This window comes from Platalea leucorodia (genome assembly GCF_965183815.1).
Source record: "Platalea leucorodia genome assembly, chromosome: 4".
NCBI classification, from domain to species: domain Eukaryota; kingdom Metazoa; phylum Chordata; class Aves; order Pelecaniformes; family Threskiornithidae; genus Platalea; species Platalea leucorodia.
Genome location: NC_138826.1, coordinates 90,229,671 through 90,249,498, shown reverse-complemented (window position 1 = coordinate 90,249,498; position 19,828 = coordinate 90,229,671). Strand labels below are relative to the sequence as shown.

Sequence of the window (19,828 nt, the reverse complement as noted above, 5' to 3'; positions counted from 1 at the left end):
CTGCATTGGTGGATCAAACTAGATTCATGATGGCTGGTGACATCTTTGAGTTCAAATTTGTTGCGTTTTCACCAACTTGGAACTATGGTGATTTGTCTGAAATTTCTCTGTCGTTGAAGATCATTTACAGCTTAACAGTGGTGAATACGGAAAATTTATACAAGCTGCTGACACACGGTGTCATGCCTAGAAGTCTGCAAGTCCAGAGAGTGGTGCAGAGCATGTCTTGCCACAGGCAAAGAGGCTCTAGGCTCACAGCCTCTAGGCTTTGCCTGATCGGTGGTTAAAACCCAATGCCATCCACTTTTCTAGAAGCTAGGCTCTTGCCTTTAAGATACGTATGTGTATGCTTAATGGGAGGCTTATCCGTATCTCTAAAATCCATTTGTGCTAACGATCCAGTGAGTCATCAAACATGTTAGTATGGCTTGGCTTCTTCATTTTGTCTCCTGGAGTGCATTTTTGCATTTTTTTCTTAAGAGAAATGTTGCGTTAATTGGCTGGCATGTGGGAAAGCTTCTTCGTGGTATGCTGGTCCTTCGAAGCAGCCATATCCCGAGTCACAGAATGATTGTCCTGATGGTTTCCAGTTTTCTTATAGAGTGACAAGATGATGAGTAGGAGAAATAGCAGTAATGAAGACACCAAATTCTCACTTCGAGAGCTGGTTATCCTCGTCAGTTAAATATTGATGTCTGTCTTAGAGCTGATTTGTAATTGTTTAAAAATTGAAGGTAGCATATGATTATGCTCATTTTAGTGGGATGACTGATTTTCACGGTGTGGATAATGAGTGGTTCCTGAAACTTTGGCTATAGCTCCTGAGACTGTGGGCAATGGCATGTGGTGTTGGGTTAGCCAGTCTTGAAACAATCCAGGAATGATGTGGTGCTATTTGTGTATGGTGCTCAAGGAAGAGGAGAATAATATTAAAGAGATTACATAGTTATTTCTGTATTTAAATGTTTCTGTTACAGTCCCATTGGTACAATCTGTACACCTAGGGAGATTAATTCATTTCAAATTTGATGCCTTAACCACTAAATCATCATCTCCAGCTGGCACTGAAATGAAGTGATTTGCATCATCTACATCAGCAGGGAAGTGTCACCTTTGTTAAAAAAAGAACCACCGACACACAGACTTAATTATCTATTCAGAGTGCAAGCTAGCAGCTCAAATGTAGTGACTTTTCTCCAAAACCAAACGAGATGTTAAAAGAGGCATGATCAAAAATCATGCTTCTCTGAAAACTTAACAGTAACTTCTAAAGATAGCTGTAAATGATCTTAAAAAAAGACTTGCTTCTGTGTTTTATATTGTGTATCTTTTATATAATTGGCTTCACCGCTTATCTGTTGCCAGTTTTCTCCTATCTTTGTAATGTGGCTGAGAAAAACATCTTTTTAGTAAAGGAGCAAATTGTTTTTTTCAAAGCTACAGATGCTGGCAGGTAGACTCAGACTCCTGGTAGCTTGGTCTTTGAGACTGACTAATGTGGCGTGATAAATGTGCTTTCCTTCCACAGAAACACTGAGTGGTTTAGATCGTAAAAGCTATCATTATTTCAAATACTTTTCCTTCTTGTCAATCAAACCACTAGTTTGAAATTCTGTGTCAAACCCTTTTAAGATGCCGTTAGGTCAAATAGCACTGGAAAATGCATCTAATAAGACGCTGTTGAATAGCGTCTTTTAACTATTTAGCGCATGGCACGTCATTAGTAATAAGCGCAGTTGCAGTTTAGATTCCTAGAAAAGGCTGTTATTTTAGTTGAGGATGTTCAGGGAGTCAGAGGCACAGACACTGCGCAGCCCGCTTGCCCTTGCTGCTGCTGGGGCCGTCCCTGCGCGCCCTGGCCGCAGGACCCGGCGCCGGCCCGCCCTGGCCGCGGGATGCTGTCGCACCCATCGCGCTGCCCTTGCTCCACGGCCCGCTGGCGCCTGTGGGACTCCTTCCCAGGACGGGTTTTTGAAAGGGGCAGCAGGACTGTTCATACGTGTCCAGGGGTAGGACCCCATGTGGGAGGTCTCTTCGCTGGATGCCCAGCTCCCTGCGCTCCGGGCAGCGCTGTCGCTGCTGCCCCGCCGTTGGCGGGCGCGGAGCGGCCGCCTCAGGCCGCCGTGCCCCGCGCCGTGCCCCGCCGCCGGGGCGACCGGAGCTGCTGCTCCCCCGCGCCTGCTGCATCCCAGGTGGTGCTGGAGGGAGGAGGAGGAGGAGAGGCTGCTGGTTTGTTCAGGCAGTGATGCTAGGATTGTGGGCGGGAGCAACTCCTTTTTTTTTTTTTTTGCCGTTTTTTCCCTTTTTTTTTTTTCCTTTCTCCTCTCCTTGTCCTCCCTCTTCTCTCCCGCACATCGACTTTGCCGTCTCGGCACCGCAGATCGCCGCTAGCCCGGAGAGCCGCCGCCGCGCAGCCGGGCCGGGGTCGCCCGCCCCGCCATGCCCCGGGCCCCGCCGCCCTAGGGCGAGCCTCCGGGGCGGCTGGCGGCGAGCGCCCGGCGGGGCGGCGGGCCGGGGCGGCCATGCGGCAGGACAGGCTGACGGGCTCGCTGCGGCGCGGGGGGCGATGCCTGAAGCGGCAGAGCTCGGGCGGCGGCGTGGGCACCATCCTCAGCAACGTCCTCAAGAAGCGCAGCTGCATCTCCCGGACGGCGCCGCGCCTGCTCTGCACCTTGGAGCCAGGTAACCCGCTCCCCGCGGCTGGGCGGCGGCGGCGGCAATCCCGTAAGCGGCTTAGCGGGGAGGGGGGCCCGGGCCCGGCTCGGCTCGGCTCGGCGGACGCGGCCGGAGGGCGATGAGGGCCGCGGGTAGGCGCGGCGCGGTGCGGGGTGGGGGCGGGCTGCGCCCCGGGGGCGGCGGCGGCCGGCACCGGCCCGAGGCAAATGGCCGCGCCTCGGCGGCCGCCGCTGCGGCGCGGGCAGCTTCGGCGGGGCCCGGCCTGCGCGAGGCGCCGTGGTCGCGGCCTGAGGCGCGGCGGGGCGTGGGGAGCGCGGCGGCCCGGGCTGGGCCGGCCTGCGGCGGGGGCAGCGGGGCGTGCGAGCTCGGCCCGGGCCGGGGAGCGGGCGCCGGCACCAGCGGCGGGTGCGAGGCAGCCCCGGCGGCGGAGCCGGGCCGGCCCCAGGCCGGAGGCGTCCGCGGGCCCTGCGGGGGGGGGCAGCGCGCTGCCGCCTTCCCGGGGGGCTCCTGCTCTCCCCGCCCGGCGGATCCCGGCGCTGCTCCTGGGCTCTCCCCGCTCCTCTCCCCGCGCCGCCCGCCCGGCAGCGCTTCTGCGCCGCTGGGCCGTGCCCGCTCCTGCCGTCTGCCGCCCCTCCCCTCCCTCCCCCCCGGGCCGCGCCGCCGCCGCTCTCCGCCAGCCTCTCCCCGGCACGGCCGCGCCGCCGGCGCCCGGCGGCCTCTCTCCCCCCGGCCTCGCCAGACCTTCCCCGCTAAACCTGCTAACTCCTGGCTTGCCGGAGACCCCTCCTCCCGCCCGGCCTTTGTCTGCGGTAGGGGGTTGTCCAAATTGGCAGCCATGCCTTTCCTAAGGGGGAAGGCATCGGCCCTGCGGCGGGTTTTTTCTGGATCCTGCTCCAGTACCAAAGTCTTTTAAGGACCAGGTGGTCAGCCAACAACGTGTGTTTGCCCCGGGGAGGTGGGCTCTCAGCAGAAGCACTGATGGGTGATCATTCCGGAACGCTAGATTCTGGTTGCCTGCCATCAAAATTTTGGATCATTTGAGGTTTTTTATGAAGCATTGGAAGTTTAAATTCAATTTTCAATGCTAGAGCTGTCACTTGTAGCTAAAACGTTGTTGATCGGTTGCCTAATCCTAGCCGTTTATGAAACACGCAAGCCTGAGGTCTACTGAAATACAAAGCAATGCGTGTGCGATATATATATGTAAGATTCAGTTTCCCATTATACTAGCTGTGTGTGCGTCAAGCACACAAGGCTGACTGCTTCTGTGTTTGAGGTGAGTTTTGGATGCTTTTATTAACAAGGTCTCAGATATATTCTGGTGTAGGTTTATGGGGTTGCTGTTATCAAGGAGATTTCCTGACTCATAATTCTCACGGACCCCTGCTCCTACAGTAGTCTTCTAATATCCTAGGTAGCGATGTTATCTGGATAATGACATTCTTTTACTTACACTCCCACAAAGACCAGGGGAGATGATCAGAGGTGTAACCACGAATGCCATAGTCTTAAAGCTAGGAAATCCCACTGGGTTGGGGTTTCCATATTGTTCATATGTAAGTAAATACAATAACGTCATTCAGGACGCATGCTTTCATAGAGTGATGGAGACGGGGCACCTATTGAGCCCTTAAAAAATAAGCTGAATGAAGTTTCCTCCAGATTTTCTTAGTGTCTGTATCAGCTGTGTGTTTCTATTAAGAAGTTTCAGCAGACTGCAGATTTTAGATGTGCTTTAATACATCCCAGTGAGCTCTGGCCCCTGACAAAAGTGATTTCATGCAGAGTTACTCAGAATGTTGCTTTTATTTCTCATTTTGCAGATGAAAAGCTACATTTAGAAATAAATTACAGGGCAACGCTAAGAATCTTCCTGAAACAACAAACGACAATAAGGTGGTAGTTTACATTGCCGTTTTTTTTCCCCAAGTTTGGACTCCCGCTGCACACAAAGCTGCTTTAGGCCTTTTACCTCATTTGTTTTCAATAAAATATTTATTGGCTTTCCATGGGAGAGGTTTCAACAGCTGCTTTTAAGTATAGCCAAGGATCTATGGTGATATGCTTTGTAAGTTTGAAGCTGTGGCTCACGTACGTGCATCAAAATAGATCATCCTCCTATGCTTTTTCAGGTTTAATGTTTCTGAAAAATTCCCAGGCTTTGCCCCATCCTTTTGTTTAATGCTGCTGAGGAGTGGGGATTTGATTCCTTCACCCAGGTACTTGGCCGACCACATCATTTTTCTCCCCTCTTGTGGCTCTTTCTGTAGTCCTGTGCTACATTTTGGTCATGCAGTGGAAGACTGCTAGGGTTTGGGAATCCTAGGGGTATAATATTCCCTCTTAGAGTCTTTTGTTGTCAGGAGTCGTTGTGTATTTTACATGCAAAAGCTAACGGGACTGGGTTTTGTGGGGTTTTTTCTCCCCCCCCCCTTTCTTTTTTAAATAGCTTTTCTGCAGTGTTTTCTGGTGACCTGGTTGCAAGGGCATTGAACGGCCCTTATTTTGGCATTCCCTCGCCCTTCAGAAATTTGACTGGTGCCAACCATATGTATCTTTGTGTGTGCTTCTATTTGTGGAGCTAATAATTCATATGTGTTCTCAACACATTCCTGCCTACATGCTTAATGTGCTTTTTAAGTATGAAGCATCAGTTGAAAGTGTATGAACTGGAGGTCATACTTAAGATGTCAAATGCCACTATAGCCTGGCTAGCGTGAGGTAAAAGGGCTGAGTTACACTGACAGTGCTTACAGTCCCTGAGAGGAGGAACTCTTGCTGTGTACATGGTACATTTCTGCCAGGCTGTCCATGCAGAGGAGCTGGGAAGAAAAGTTCCCATAAGGCCCCAAGGGGTCTTTTCTGCAAAAAGCATGTGTTTACGTAATGTAGAGGCATGTGGCTTCGAGATGGAGGATTGGCAAAAAGGGGAAAAATCCAGAGAAAATGGGTGCGGAAGGTTTGCGATAGGGTTGGATAGGTGTGGAGTACTGAGGCAGGGAAGAAGGTATCGGGGAATCTAAGTTAGTTTGTGGGGAGAAGGAAACTGAATGCAGAATTAAAGGGAGTTGCTGGTAAGATGTAGCAGACAATGGAAGTGTAAGGGAGAAAAGACGGTATGTGGAAGGAGGCCCTGGGGAAAGGCTGGTGATGATCCAGGCGAAAGTGGACAGGATGAAAATGATAGGACTGAGTGCAAAAAAAAAAAAAAAAAAAAAAGTATGTGCAGGGGTGGGAGATTTGTTAGGAAATGGGAACAATGGAGGTAGGAAGGTTTGGGAAACCAAGAGAGGTTGGAATAGAGGTAGGCATTAATTTCCTTGAAGGTCTAAAGTCCAAGGACAAGTTCAGTGAAGAGTGCAGAAACTGCACATAGCAAGACGGTTCTTGTGCCAGAAATAAGTAACAGGCAATGAAGCGCTGCTCCCAGCTTGCTGGTTGCCTTCCTGCAGATGCCCCGGGAAGTTCCTGGGTGGGTATAACCTTCCTTGCTCTGTCTGTACTGTTCGTGTTGCAGCTTTTTTTTACTTGCTTACTTGCTGTATTTTTATTGAACAAGGTTGTAATTTTTGGTTTTAGGAAAGGTAAATTCTTTAAAATGGATAGGAAAGAGCAACCATTCCTGTATGGTCTGTGGCTCACTCCCCATGGCTCTTCCCCTCCGCTGTCACAAAACCATCACGTAATTTGATTTTGGGAATATTTCTAACTGGGAACAAATAAGGGGACCCAGACTCCATGGCTTCTACTAGAGGTTACAGTGCATGGCCTGACTGAGAGGTTCCTCACCATACTGAAGAGAGAGCACCATGTAGTCTGGTGTTACCCCGTGATGTTATTCTCATTTCTAGTATTTTTCACATCTGTCTTAATTGTCTGCCATGATTTAATAAACTTCTGTAGATAGAGATTCAAAGGTCTCATTTAATCAAGAGAGACAGCTATCTGGGCCCCTTTGTGAGCTCCATGGTCATGATGTTCATGTAAATGATAGACACATTTTACCTTATTCTGAGGTAATATCTTATTGTGCTTGATCTTTTGGGGACTTGGCTGTGTCTGCTTGCATCTTTCTTATGAAATTTATAAGACAAAGAGTGAAGTTGTTACTGGGATCTCTAAGTCTTAGAAAACTGTGAAGTGATTTAATATTTGGCTGCTGAGTTGGAAATTAATACATGATTATTTTGGAAGGCTATTGCTTCTTTGCTACAAAGCAGTGCTAGATAACACGTCAACATCTGTTACCTTAACAAAAGGAGTTCTTGGTCATGATACCTTTTTGTATGTATTAGGGTTTTCCAGTGCTTACCACTAGATTGCTTGGGAATGAGACTCACTTTTTCGCATTTACAGCAAACGTGATACAATTTCATCTTAGTAGGTTACCAGCATTGTTACATTGCTTTGAATTATTATGAAAAGATTTATTAGGAGTCCCTGCTGAGTGCCATGGAGTTACAGGGAAGAATACTAATAAACAGTTACTTTCAGGAATAGTTGTTAATCCTTTAATGTTTTTCAAGACATTTCTATTATGGTTTGAAGCTTTTTTTTTCTAGATCTGACAAGCATGTCTTTTAAATCTGAACCAGGGAAATGAAAGCACCAATCCCCAGGTCTCAGTGATGCAATTCTAAAATGCTAAAATTCTAAACAATGCTGGCTTTTGTGTGAATTTTCTTTCTTTCTCTTCCCTCTTCCCCCACCAAAGGAATAAAAAAAAAGCCTTGAAGGAGAAGGCTTTGTCTTTAAATATGTATTTATCAAGCAGTAAGGTTTTTAAATTACTTATCGCCACTTCAGTATGCAAATGCTGAAGGGCATTTTACATTCCATAACTAGCAAATGCCACTAAAGTTTGGGTTTCTGTCAGACTCGCAGGCTTAGTCCTCCAAAGCACTGAATATTACTGGTGAGTTGATTAGCATGGATTTTATATACTTAAAACCTTGCAGGATTAAAATCTGTTTTTTTAATAGATATGGCTACTAAAATATATATTAAAAATGTTTGGCTTGATAGTCTAGAAAGCCAAGAAGCTATGCATAACATAATTTTAAATATGGAGCACTACATCATATTAAACTATGGAGGAAAAACAAAGGCAGGCTTTATTCTTTATGCCAGAAGGCTCGAGGGAGGGGACGCGATGCGAGGCGGCGTTCAGCACCTGAGCTCTGGACAGCGGCATCTAAAAGACCAAAGCCTTGTACATCCAAAACGCGGGACATAAAGCGAATTAAAAGTGTTACTGTTCTTCGTGTTATGGCATACTCCAGTGCCACAATCAGGATCCAGCATAGGCCAAACTTGAGATCCTAGTATTTTATGTAATATTGTATTTTACAGACTATTAGCAGGCGTGCTTTATAACAATTAAAATGATTTGCTCATATGGCCAAAATAAAATCTGAGCTTAAATGAGAATACTGACCAAATGTGCTTTATGTTCTGAGGAATTATAAAAAAATTTATATTCTGAGCAATAAAATAGTTTTAGCACCCCAAACTTGGAAATGGGTTTTGAGTGATTTAATATCAAGAAGTTGAAATAGATGGAAAGAAACTGTTTGTGTATATTTTTTCTGTGGATGCATATGATAGTTTGTAGTGCACAAATATAGTTTGTAGAATTGTGAACGATGTGATTTTTAGTGAAATGAGTTGTGCCAAACTACATCATTAGAATAAAGAGGGTATTACTGCATTTTAAAAACATTTTGTCCATGTACTTCTTAACATGTGCTTTGAATCCACTGTAAAGACAAGAATTCACAGAAGCAGGTTGAAATGTAGTTGTTGAAACATGTAGCTGAAATCTTATGTTCTTATTTCAGTTGTGGTGGGTTTTTTTTTCCTTAGGTGCTAAATGAAAATAATAACCATGTTTTTTTTTCCCTTTTTGTTCTAGGGGTTGATACAAAACTGAAATTCACTCTTGAACCATCTTTAGGTCAAAATGGTTTTCAGCAGGTAAGTTGATTCGTTTTTCTCTTGAGTTTATGAAGGACTGGCTTCTTTTCAGTCAAGGTACTTGCCCTAGTTCAAAAGTGCATCTGTCATCATAATGTCAGCATATTATCTGCAATTGCATCAAGAGCTGTTCCATTAGTATTTGGAAAATGCAGTAGGCTTTCATTGTTTACTCAGATATCTCCTAAGTCTTTGTGTCCTAGATTATTATATTTTTGTTATATGATTAAGTAATTAATCTATATTTTCCCTGTGAGTGGCTTAAGTGGTTAAACTCTGAAACGCATGCAGTAAAATTAAATGAATGTGCATGTCTGCAGTGTTGTAAATGTGGCTATACTGTTGCATTAAACTAATGGCGGATTTTATACATTTTTGGATGCTTTTGCTTTTAGTGGCATGATGCGCTCAAAGCAGTGGCCAGATTGCCAACAGGCATACCGAAAGAGTGGCGGAGAAAGGTAGGTAGACCTGTACGCTTTGTAGGACATATTGCCTGCAGGTTTCTCAGGAGAGGTGAATGAAATCAATATTATCAGTGTTTTTTTAACAAATATTTGCAAGTTTTAAGTTTAAGTTGTACTGGGGATTTTTCCTAGTTCGCATTCTTCAGTGATAACCTCACAGGGAAACTGGAGAGACTGAGGAGACAAGTAAAGATGGTGTTTTCAGTAGTTGGGCTCTTTCTGCTTGAGGCTTAGGTAACTTATTCTGGTGCAGATGTTATTGCTTCATTCTGTCAGTCTCAAGGAATTGCATTGGTGAAGCTGCCCCAGCAGCTGAAGATCAACTGCGAGGAAAGCAAATCTCCCATGTAGGCTGTCATACTTATGAAGGTGAGGTTGATAGATGCTAGTGCTGACAAGAATGCTCATAAAACATTTGATGGGGGAAAGGCAGATTGCTTAAATTAAGGAAGTTCAGAGTCAGCAGCGATATCAAATGGTAGAGTGCGCCATTAAGGGGAAATTCCACTGAGTTAGTGTTGCAGGAAAGATTCCAGTGGGATTTTACTGAACTTACTTTATTGTTTTCTTCAAGAGCAGCTAAAGTTCCCTAGCCTAAAAAAAGGCATGTCTGTTCAGCTTTTCTATAAAACTGAGTCACATGATCTCAGCTTTAAAAATGCAATTTTAATAAAAAGAATATTTCTAAAGCTTTATAAAATATATGTAGTTCCATGTATTTTTGATGCATCATATTAATTTCCTTCTCCTGTTTTCTTTTTGCTATCTTTCCAAACCAAACGGTTCCTCTTTACAGATTGGGGGGAAGGAAACTGAAGACTTATAGTGGCATCGTTTTCCTCACACCACTATGATTTTGTTTTTAATCTACAACTCCAGTGAATCATTATATCTATCTAACAGCCTTTTTTCTTTCCTGAGATGTTCTTTTCCCACACTCCAGTAAGTGTCTCAGACACTTTTCTGTGGTACATGAGCGGCAGAGGTCATAGAATCACAGAATGGTTGAGGTTGGAAGAGACCTCTGGAGGTCATCTGGTCCAACCCCCCTGCCCAGGCAGGGCCACCTACAGCTGGTTGCCCAGGACTGTGTCCAGATGGCTTTTGAGTATCTCCAAGGAAGGAGACTCCACAACCTCTCTGGGAAATCTGTGTCAGTGCTCTGTCACCCTCACAGTAAAGAAGTGTTTCCTGATGTTCGGACGGAACTTTATGTGTTGCAGTTTGTGCCTGTTGTCTCTGGTCCTGTCACTGGGCACCACTGAGAAGAGCCTGGCTCCGTCCTCTTTGTACCCTCCTTTCAGATATTTATATAAATTGATAAGATCCCCCATGAGCCTTCTCTTCTCCAGGCTGAACGGTCCCAGTGTTCTCAGCCTTTCCCCTTAGGAGAGATGCTCCAGTCCCTTAATCCTCCTAGTGGCCCCTTGCTGGACTCTCTTCAGTAGCTCTGTATATCTCTTGTACGGGGGAGCCCAGGACTGGACCCAGCACTCCAGGTATGTCTCCCCAGTGCTGAGCAGAGGGGAAGGATCACCTCCTTCAGCCTGCTGGCAGTGCCCTGCCTGATGCAGCCCAGGAGGCTGTTGGCTGCCTTTGCTGCAAGGGCACATTGCTGCCTCGTGGTCAGCTTGGTGCCCACCAGGACCCTCAGCTCCTTCTCTGCAAAGCTGCTTTCCAACTGGATGGTCCCCAGTGTATGCTGGTGCCTGGGGTTGTTCCTCCCCAGGTGCAGGACTTTGTACTTCTCCTTGCTGAACTTCATGAGGTTCTTGTCAGCCCATTTCTCCAGCCTGTCAAGGTGCCCTTGGGCTTATCAGCCACTGCTCCCAGTTCTGTGTCATCAGCAGACTTGCTGAGGGTATGTATGCTCTGCCACATCATCCAACTGGGGTCTCTGTCTTTTCCTTCTCATTCTGCCCATCTCTCTGTGTTTGCTCACACATGATGCTGACCAAGTAGTGTTAAGAAAAGGGATGTGGTCTTTTCACTGCCCTTCCCTGGTTTCCCAATGATTTTAAGATAGATACCAAAATAAAGGAAGCATTTTGTGTTTGCAGCATGCTGATTGCCTCCTTTGCTGGCAGCAGAAGGAGCAGGGTGACATCTGCATTATTGCTGTGGCATGTGACATTTGTTTTCTGCGGCTGGCAAAGATAAAGAATCCAGTCAAACAACATCAGTAGGATGTCAGCAGTGCCAAAGGCTGCTGGGAGGCAAAACAGCGGCATTCCTCCGCATGGGTGGCTTTGCAAAAGTGTGGGAAGGGACATTTAAATGCAGAAAACATGAGATTCTGGGAGCTGTCTATAAATTCCTTCATCATGCAACTAAGTGTTTAAATCTGTGGGAAGTGTCTGAATTGCTTTTCTCACTTGAGTGAGGTAATGGCTGATATAAAACTCGACCAATTTGCTTTCATGATTTCTTTCAGTTTTCTGAAGAGAAAGAATTCCTCTATTGTTACTTGTTGTCATTGTATGATCTGTCGTGTGTCTTTCATGGTTCAGGAACTTTTCAAATGTTTAGTAGAGGTCCAGCCTTTGTCTTAGATACAGATGCATAAATCTGTTCTGGTAATTATTAGGCTTTAAAAATAGTCAGAATGTTTGTTTTCAGAACTCCCTGTAGCACTAACAGTTTAGGAAGCCCTCTTGTAAGAGTAAGTTACTCTGATCCAAGTGATACTTCCAGATCAGTCCTAAATGGTTAATAGTAGACACTATTTCTTCTGCAAAGTTGATCAGGAGAGACCTCTGGTCAAGAGAAGCACCACTAGGTTTCTTTCGTGGGGTTTCCAAGAGGTGGATCCATGGTTGAGTTTGAGGAAAGCCTGCAGCAGTGTTACCTTTTAATAAAACTCCTTGCTGGTCATGAGGTTAGAAGGGCTGAACTGACAAGGAGGGTCCTTGCAGGAGTCTGTGCTTCCATCTTGGAGGGCCCCTGTGAATTCAGTTTCTGACAAGGGACTTGCATCTTTGTGAGCAGTTCACAGATCTGGACACTTACTGCTAACTGTTTCCTTCCTTTCTGTTTTAGGGAGCAAGGTATTACTTTAATTGTGCAAAAATTGTTTTGGATATAGTCCTCTTCTGTGTATTTCAAGTCTAACAGCAGATCACATATGGATGAAGCTGATGAGGTTCATCCAACGGTATATATCAAAACTGTTCATATTTTATCTGAGAAGTAATTCATTTTGTTGACTTGCTTTTTGTATTTCTAGGTTTGGCTGACCCTAGCTGATCAGTACTTACACAGTATAGCCATTGACTGGGATAAAACCATGCGTTTCACATTCAATGAAAGAAGTAATCCTGATGATGACTCTATGGGCATTCAGATAGTAAAGGTAGCCAGCTAATTTGTTATTTTATTTTAATTTGTTTAATGAAAAGTTGACATTTTTTTTAATACATGGAATTTGGATTTACTTTGTTCTCTGCAACTGCTTTAGCAAAAATTACATCTTAATTCCCTTTGGCCCACTGAAATTATTTCTTCGGCTGCTTTGGTCCTTTTGCACTGGTCTGGTTAGTGTTAGCTGGGAAAAAAAAGTGCTATTACTGATTTTTTTTGCTCAATTTCTACTTTTTTATTTTAAAAGAAATACTGGAATTTAATGGAGACAAAGGGACATAAGTGGGTGTTTTTTCCTCTTTATAAATAAACACAAATGTTTGCTGGGATTAAAATTAATATAGCAATTGAGCATTTTTCAGTTATTTTACAGGAGCGAAACACCTTTGTATATTTCTCAGCTAATTAATTTGTGATATTTAAAGCAGTGGCAGTTTTAGGGAAGACCTTAATAGATTTATATTACTGTGGTGACTTAAATTTTAGTCTATTTACCTATTTAGGAGGTATTACTCTATTTAGGAGAGATTGTGTTCTATAGTCACCTTAATTAGAGTACGTGGAGCAAAATACTTTGTCCTTGATTATTACAGTTATTGTCTGTACTTAGTAATTGAAGCTTATAGATATTACTTATGAAATATTAAACATTGTAGTACATGTTTTGCCTTTCACTTATAAATCACTTGAATCTCAAGGACACTGTTTCTGTTTTTTTGTGTTTTGAAAACTTAGTTGCCTAGTAGTTCTTTTATACTTCAGTTAAAACAGTTGCTCTTTTTTGTTCAATTAAGCAGCTGTTATGGCTTGCCTCTTTGAAACCTAGATATCTGTTAATATCTTCTGCGACAACTTCATATGAACATCTTTTAGGTAACTTGTTTACTTAAGAGCTTGCCGAACCTATTTCTCTTCAGTAAGCTAAAGGTTTACAGATTAAAAAAGAAACATTGTCATCGACTTTGGGAGTATGTACTGGGAGGGTGGAGGTGGAAGGAAAACTGAGATGTGTGGGAGAACTAAAGGGGGAAGGAAAATGCACATCTTTTCTGTTTGTTCTTGTCTTTTTTTTCTTTTCCTTTTTTTTTTTTTTTTTTTCTTCTCCTTTAAAGGACCTTCACCGAACTGGTTGCAGTTCTTACTGTGGCCAGGAGGCAGAGCAAGATCGAGTGGTATTAAAACGTGTTTTGCTGGCTTATGCCAGGTGGAATAAATCTGTTGGCTATTGTCAAGGATTTAACATACTAGCTGCACTTATTCTGGAAGTAATGGAGGGCAATGAAGGGGATGCCCTGAAAGTGAGTAAAATTTTTTTTTTTCAGTGTTGAAGGTCGCTTTCAGTTAGTGAACTTCAGAATAAACCAGTGGTGAATTTTGTAGACAGCCTAAAAGAGCAGGATTCAAAGGAATTAACCAGTTTATATCTGCGGATTGTTATCCTGTCTGAGCTAAAATGAACAGTGTGAATGTTATCACCATTAAAATTTTTTTTCAAACAGAAACAAATGAGGGCTTGGCCATAATAAAAACAAATGCAAACACTGCTACTGACTTGAGAATATCTTATCCCATAATCCGAAATCTGCTTCCAAACACCATAGGTAGCTGAAACCTTCAGATTCCATTACCAACCTCTTGTGTGGCAGTAGCATGTGAGGCAGTTAATAATCTGCTGCATTTTAAAGCAAATTCTAGGAAAACACAAAATAAATATTTAAAATGAAAGTAAATCACTTTGAAGCTACTTTCTGGGCTATGTTAGTCATACAATGTTTTATTTTTTTAGACCTTTTGTATTCTAATTAAAGCTTCATGAAATTTATAATATGTTAGAAAAATGGAAATACAGTTTACTACAGGACATGGTTTAAGGTTTGCAAAGATTATGTGCAAATTTCCTGAGGTAAACTTGCTCACATGTGTGAGTTGGGGTCAAATTAGTAAAAGACGACTGTGACTCTTGAGATACTGAGCTGTTTGTTTTGCCTTAGACAATGATTTAAATATGGTAAATATTTAAATTCACTCAGAGCTCCTAAAATATAAAGCTTGTGGTAGTAGAATCCACCTAGCTTGTATTTAATACTTCATTCTAGAGTGCTGCATGTGATAGGAAGAAAATACCATAATATACCTACTTTATATCGGAGAGTAAAATTTCCTTTCAAGAATTCTTGCTAAAAGTTTCCTCAGTATTTTTAGCTATAATTTGTAACATTTTATTGTGATCTTATACTGTCCAGAAGCTCCTAAAACACGTTATGATAATAGAGGAAATATGATTGCCCAAGGTTTATGAAGTCCAAATTGATGATAAGAACTGTGTGCATCCTTATATTATTGGATTGTCTTTTACTGTGAGCGGTGTCAGGCTCCCTGTGCCACGGAGACAATGGAATGGCGCCAGGCTGCCCTGGGGAGGTAACGCGCTGAAGGCTGTTAGCACCAAAACGGGTCTTACCTGGCAAAAATAAGAATGGAAAATAAAGTCATTTCTTTGCCAAGCTTAGCGCATGGGCTTTGCAGGGTTGGAATTTCCCCAGAAGAGAGAGGGAAAAGGGAAGGAGGGGGAAAAAAAAAAAAGGAATGGCAGGGGGGAGGAATTGGGGGTTCATTGTAGTAGTCACTGTGCTGTCTAAAGCAAGCGGTGAGTGACTTCGGAACAGCTGCCGAGGCTGTTGCCTGTAAAGCCACCCTCAGGATTGGAGCTATGGGGAAACTACGTTTGGATTATTGCAGGGTCTAGGAATTAAGGGAGCGAGGGGATTCTCGGGGCTCACCAGTCAGGTGCCTTTTCTGGGAAGGATGTTACAAACAAAAGCTCTGTGTCTGGGAAGTGTCTCCCAGAGGCTGGGAAAGAGCTGGTACTACTGACACCATGGGGCTTTAACAGCACAGGACCCGACATGGTAGCCCTTCAGTGAACGGCTAGCCAGGGATGCTTGAGTCTTCACTAGTTAAGGTAAACATATTTAAGGTGAATCCCTTAAGACACCTCAAAGTTAGCCTACTGAAATTATGGGAAGCAAGAAAATCATAGCTTGCATGTATAGAACCTATGAAAGTACGCATAAAAGTCTCATAGATACTGAAACTTAAAAAGCATTTTTTCCTGCACGTTATTGTGGGGAAATATTACAAAGTCAAATAATAAAAAGAAATGTGTGGAGAGAGATGTCATGAAGAAAGTATTGCAAACTGGTAAATGTGTGAAGCTGCTTTTTCAAAAAAACATTCTCAAAACAATTCACATGCCAGTGAAATAGAATGGACTTCAGTGTTGCAAAAAGATTTCTGTTCTTTCCTGTGCTCTCTTACAGCTGAGATTTCTTGATTTTTGTTCCCACCACACAGTGGGAAGGGAGCAAAATGATTTCTTTAAGGTGGGGATTTCTGGCTTATGTCACAAGAAATTAATGAAAACACAAATAGCATAGTTGTAAGTTAATTTTTTTTTATATTAAATTATTTTTCCATTGGTTGCAACGTTTCTGAACAAAATAAAGCGTATTTTTAAAAGACAATGAGGCGTCCCAGTATTCAGCAAAGGCTAGGGCATGCGTCTGACATAATATGAGACTCTAGCTTACTTGCGTACCATGTTTTGATCACCTGTTTCCTTTCAATCCTTAAAACTTAACCAAAAATACCCATCAAAAATGTGTAAAAGCTATTGATTTGCCTCTATCAACTGCTGATCTACATGCTTTAAAACATGGAACAGAAGACTGTTATTGCCCGAAAAAATCTTTCAAGGGCACAAGCAGCTGGGAGAGAAAAGGAAGCGGTAAGACTGTGTAAGGTGGTGCTCTTGGAAGTCCGGTGTCTGCCGAGCTATTTTTGTGGGCATCTTATGAAAAGAGAGGAATTGGAAGGAGGATTGTCTCCTGTGCATGAAGGTGCCGTGCCCCTCTCAAGCATTAGAGGCTGTATGAAACAGATGATAAGGATGCTCGTTTGAAATTTTAAGGAAGGAGTAATGGAGAGGTGAAGCAGACGGGATGACCACATGCAGGCTCTCTGGATACGGTTCACAGAGTGGCCATAGAGATTGTACAAGATCCTGAAGTGAAGGTCAGCATCTTCTGTTGGGCTGATGATATACATCAACTTCTGCGTATTTCTTTGTTGCATTTGTTCATTCTCAAAAGTTTGACAGTATCCAGTTAATACATTACCACCCACGTAGTTGAGCTATCTCACTTGAAACAGATGTCTGTTTAAAATGTCTCATGCTGCTTAATTTAGCACCTTTTAAAGTGACAAGATGAAGTGCAGCACACGGTAACACATCACAGAAAAATGTGTGGAGAATGTTTTTTAAAGAACAGTATCTTGCACTTGGGAGAGGGAAAAAAGATGATTTGGAAGATCAGTCTTCTAGTTGTGGCACTTAACAACCAGAGAAGGGACAGTGGAACTTTCCAACAGTGTGGAGAATCTCATAAACACCTACAGCATCAGAGGTGCCAACAGTTGCCTTTGCTTCAAGTAATGTTTCCAATTTGGGCATAGCTTACTGTGACATTGATTTTTGGTCGTTAGTGATTCATAAATTCTGGACAGCTTCAAGAGGCCTTTGCACCTTGATTGCTTGTGGATACCTAGAGGACCTGTGGATGCTTAAAACGATGTTTTCTCCCCATATAAATGGAGATACCAGAGACGTTTTGCCACTGGCTGCGAGCCATTCTTTAGCAAACAGAGAACTTTAAAATTCTATATTTTTTTCTGTTATTCCTAGACAATAACTGGCTCTGTAAGTCCTACATGATCATATTTCATTTTCCCCACAGATCATGATTTACCTAATTGATAAGGTGCTTCCTGATAGCTATTTTGTCAATAATCTCCGCGCTCTCTCTGTGGATATGGCTGTTTTCAGAGATCTTTTACGAATGAAGCTTCCTGAACTGTCCCAGCACTTAGACACCCTGCAAAGAGCTGCTAACAGAGAAAGTGGAGGTAGGTTCAACAGAAAATTCTATTAAATTCCTTCTTCCTATTGTTTCATCTGAGCACTGGTCTAAAAATGACAGTCTTTTAAGTGTTTACATGAGTTTATTGCTTGGAACGTATATTGTAAATTGTTAAGGTGAAACATGACGGTTTCCGTTATTGATAACCTTAACATAAATAGGTGGCGCTCTCAGGAAGAAATAAAGGGGAAATAATTTGGTCCCACCACTAACTGGAAACAGAATCGTGTTGACGAGGATACAAAATGGATGGAGTGACAACACTAACGCACAGCTTAGTACAAGGACTACCTTGAAAAGGTTGTTTCTTGCCTTGGCTCAAGATACCTGTCCTACCATTGCTCCTTGTAGTTGCTAGCTTACATAGCTGTTCTGGGAAGAGTTACAATGTGAGAGCCAACGCTGGCTGGTTAGTATTTCTTCTCCTGGATGCTTAGCAATACACAGGTGCAAAACTCAAAGTACTTCTTGGGTTGTTACCTGAAAACTGGCTTTGCACTGTGATTTTTTTCTGATACAGCATTCCCTCCGGACTTTTTTTAAACAACATACAGCTCTCTTATTTGGGAGTGTTTTGCGGAGGGTGGGTTTTTTGTTGTTGCTCGATTGGGGTTTTTTTCAGTCTGGAAGCTAAGTGCACCCTGAGTTCCATCTTAGAAAAGATCTGCTACCATGTTCCATGTAAATAAACTGTGTCTGTGCCCAAACTGCATAAAAACAAAGAAGAGGTCTCGAGGAACTATTTGCTGTTTGAAAATGTTTTCACAGGCAGCAGCCTCTACAGTCATGGCCTTCGGTGCATCGGTTGATTCTAGGATGCACAAAGTGTTCTCTGAGCATAACAAGAAAGTAAAACTTCAGAGCTTCAGGCTGAAATACTAAATCTTGTTTGAAATTTAACAAGCCAAAAGGAAAACTAAGTGTGTTACAGTTGCTTCTGCTAAGCTGGCAGTGCATCAGGGTATTAAAACAATAGATAAGACTTTACAGAGATGGTCACCTTCATATAGATAAAGATTTCTTATGCCATTAGTTTTCTGAAGAAATGGAGCAGTTTTTTGGGTTTTGTTTTGGTGGTTTTTTTTTGTTTTGGTTTGGTTTGGTTTTTTTTATAAAAGCTTTTAGCTCATATGGCTTTGGGGAAGGAAAACCAATCTTTCTGATATGAGGGGAAAAAAAAAGTGTGGTGATGTTTTCCAAGGTTTACAGTCCAAAACCAATGCTGCTGCCTAGAGCTTTTTGCAGTGCAGCAGAATGAAAGGTGACTAAGTATGTCATTTTTTTCCATCGCTCTTTTTCTCAGCCTATCTGTGGACAGCTGCAGGCTAAGTTTTGAGCAATAACAGAGATACTAGAATGTCTGGTGGATTTCAGTATGCAGTTTATACTCCTTGTAAAATAATAGTAAATTACAATTACTTTAAGCATTTTTAATTTGTTTGTTTGTTTCAGGAGGCTACGAACCCCCGCTTACAAATGTCTTCACAATGCAGTGGTTTCTGACCCTCTTTGCCACTTGCCTGCCCAACCATACAGTTCTGAAGATCTGGGATTCGGTATTCTTTGAAGGCTCTGAAATTATACTGAGAGTAGCTTTGGCTATCTGGGCAAAGTTAGGAGAGTAAGTGGTCATTTTTATCTGATTCTTCTTTTTGGTATTAGCAAAGTGTAACTTATATTATCCTGAAGAGCATGTTCTCAATTCTAAACAAGATGCAATCTTTCAGGAGAATGATTCGGCTTTGAAAAAGCTGCGCAAAGTGCCTCTATGGCTTCCCCAAAAACACGTGCTCCTGATGTCTTGTCAGAATGGGCATGATAACTAATTGGCCCTTGCTGCAGGAAATGTCTTCAGTTGTTTGTGTTTTCTGTGTATAATGTCTTCATGCTATGCTAAAAGGTTGTTTGGACTTTCCAGAACATAGACCTCGGAGGGAGCTGGTAAATACTCTCTGGAAAGACATACAGAGAGACTTGAGGGTGACTACCTAATTTAGTTGGGTACCTGAAGCTGGGGATGTTAATTCCCTTATTTTCACTTGAGGAGACTTAAGGATTTGAGCCCATTGGCTATACCCAAGAAAAGAGTTCATGGTTACTAAGAGAATGATTTAGTGTTACACAGTTCTTTTCTGTTAAGGCCTGCAAACAAATTGTCCTGAAATTCTTTGCTTTTCAGCACATTCTAGCCAAGTTTCTGTTATAGTCCTTTATGACCTTGGAAACTCACCACATAGGACAAAACACAAGAGATGGTTAGTTCTTCTAAACTCCTCTGTTGTCATAGCAAATATTTGCATTCCAAAGAGCGTTCAGTGCTCCCGGAGAAATGAGTTTTGTCACTGACTTCAGTGGGAGGTGTGAGCTCTG

At 43.1% G+C, this 19,828-nt stretch overlaps 1 protein-coding gene across 4 annotated transcripts in view; it reads left to right on the top strand.

The window, feature by feature from the left end:
• The window catches only part of TBC1D30 (TBC1 domain family member 30), a 56,235-nt gene that overhangs the window by 22,034 nt on the left and 14,373 nt on the right, over positions 1–19,828 (top strand). For 3 of the 4 annotated variants that reach the window (XM_082310867.1, XM_082310868.1, XM_082310866.1), the window contains exons 3-8: positions 8,591–8,652; positions 9,048–9,113; positions 12,346–12,471; positions 13,592–13,777; positions 17,276–17,444; positions 18,911–19,079. In XM_082310867.1, the coding sequence (XP_082166993.1) occupies positions 8,591–8,652; positions 9,048–9,113; positions 12,346–12,471; positions 13,592–13,777; positions 17,276–17,444; positions 18,911–19,079 (778 nt within the window). Of the gene's footprint in view, positions 1–8,590; positions 8,653–9,047; positions 9,114–9,941; positions 10,981–12,345; positions 12,472–13,591; positions 13,778–17,275; positions 17,445–18,910; positions 19,080–19,828 lie in introns of those variants that run through there. The other variant, XM_082310869.1, reaches the window with a different exon arrangement.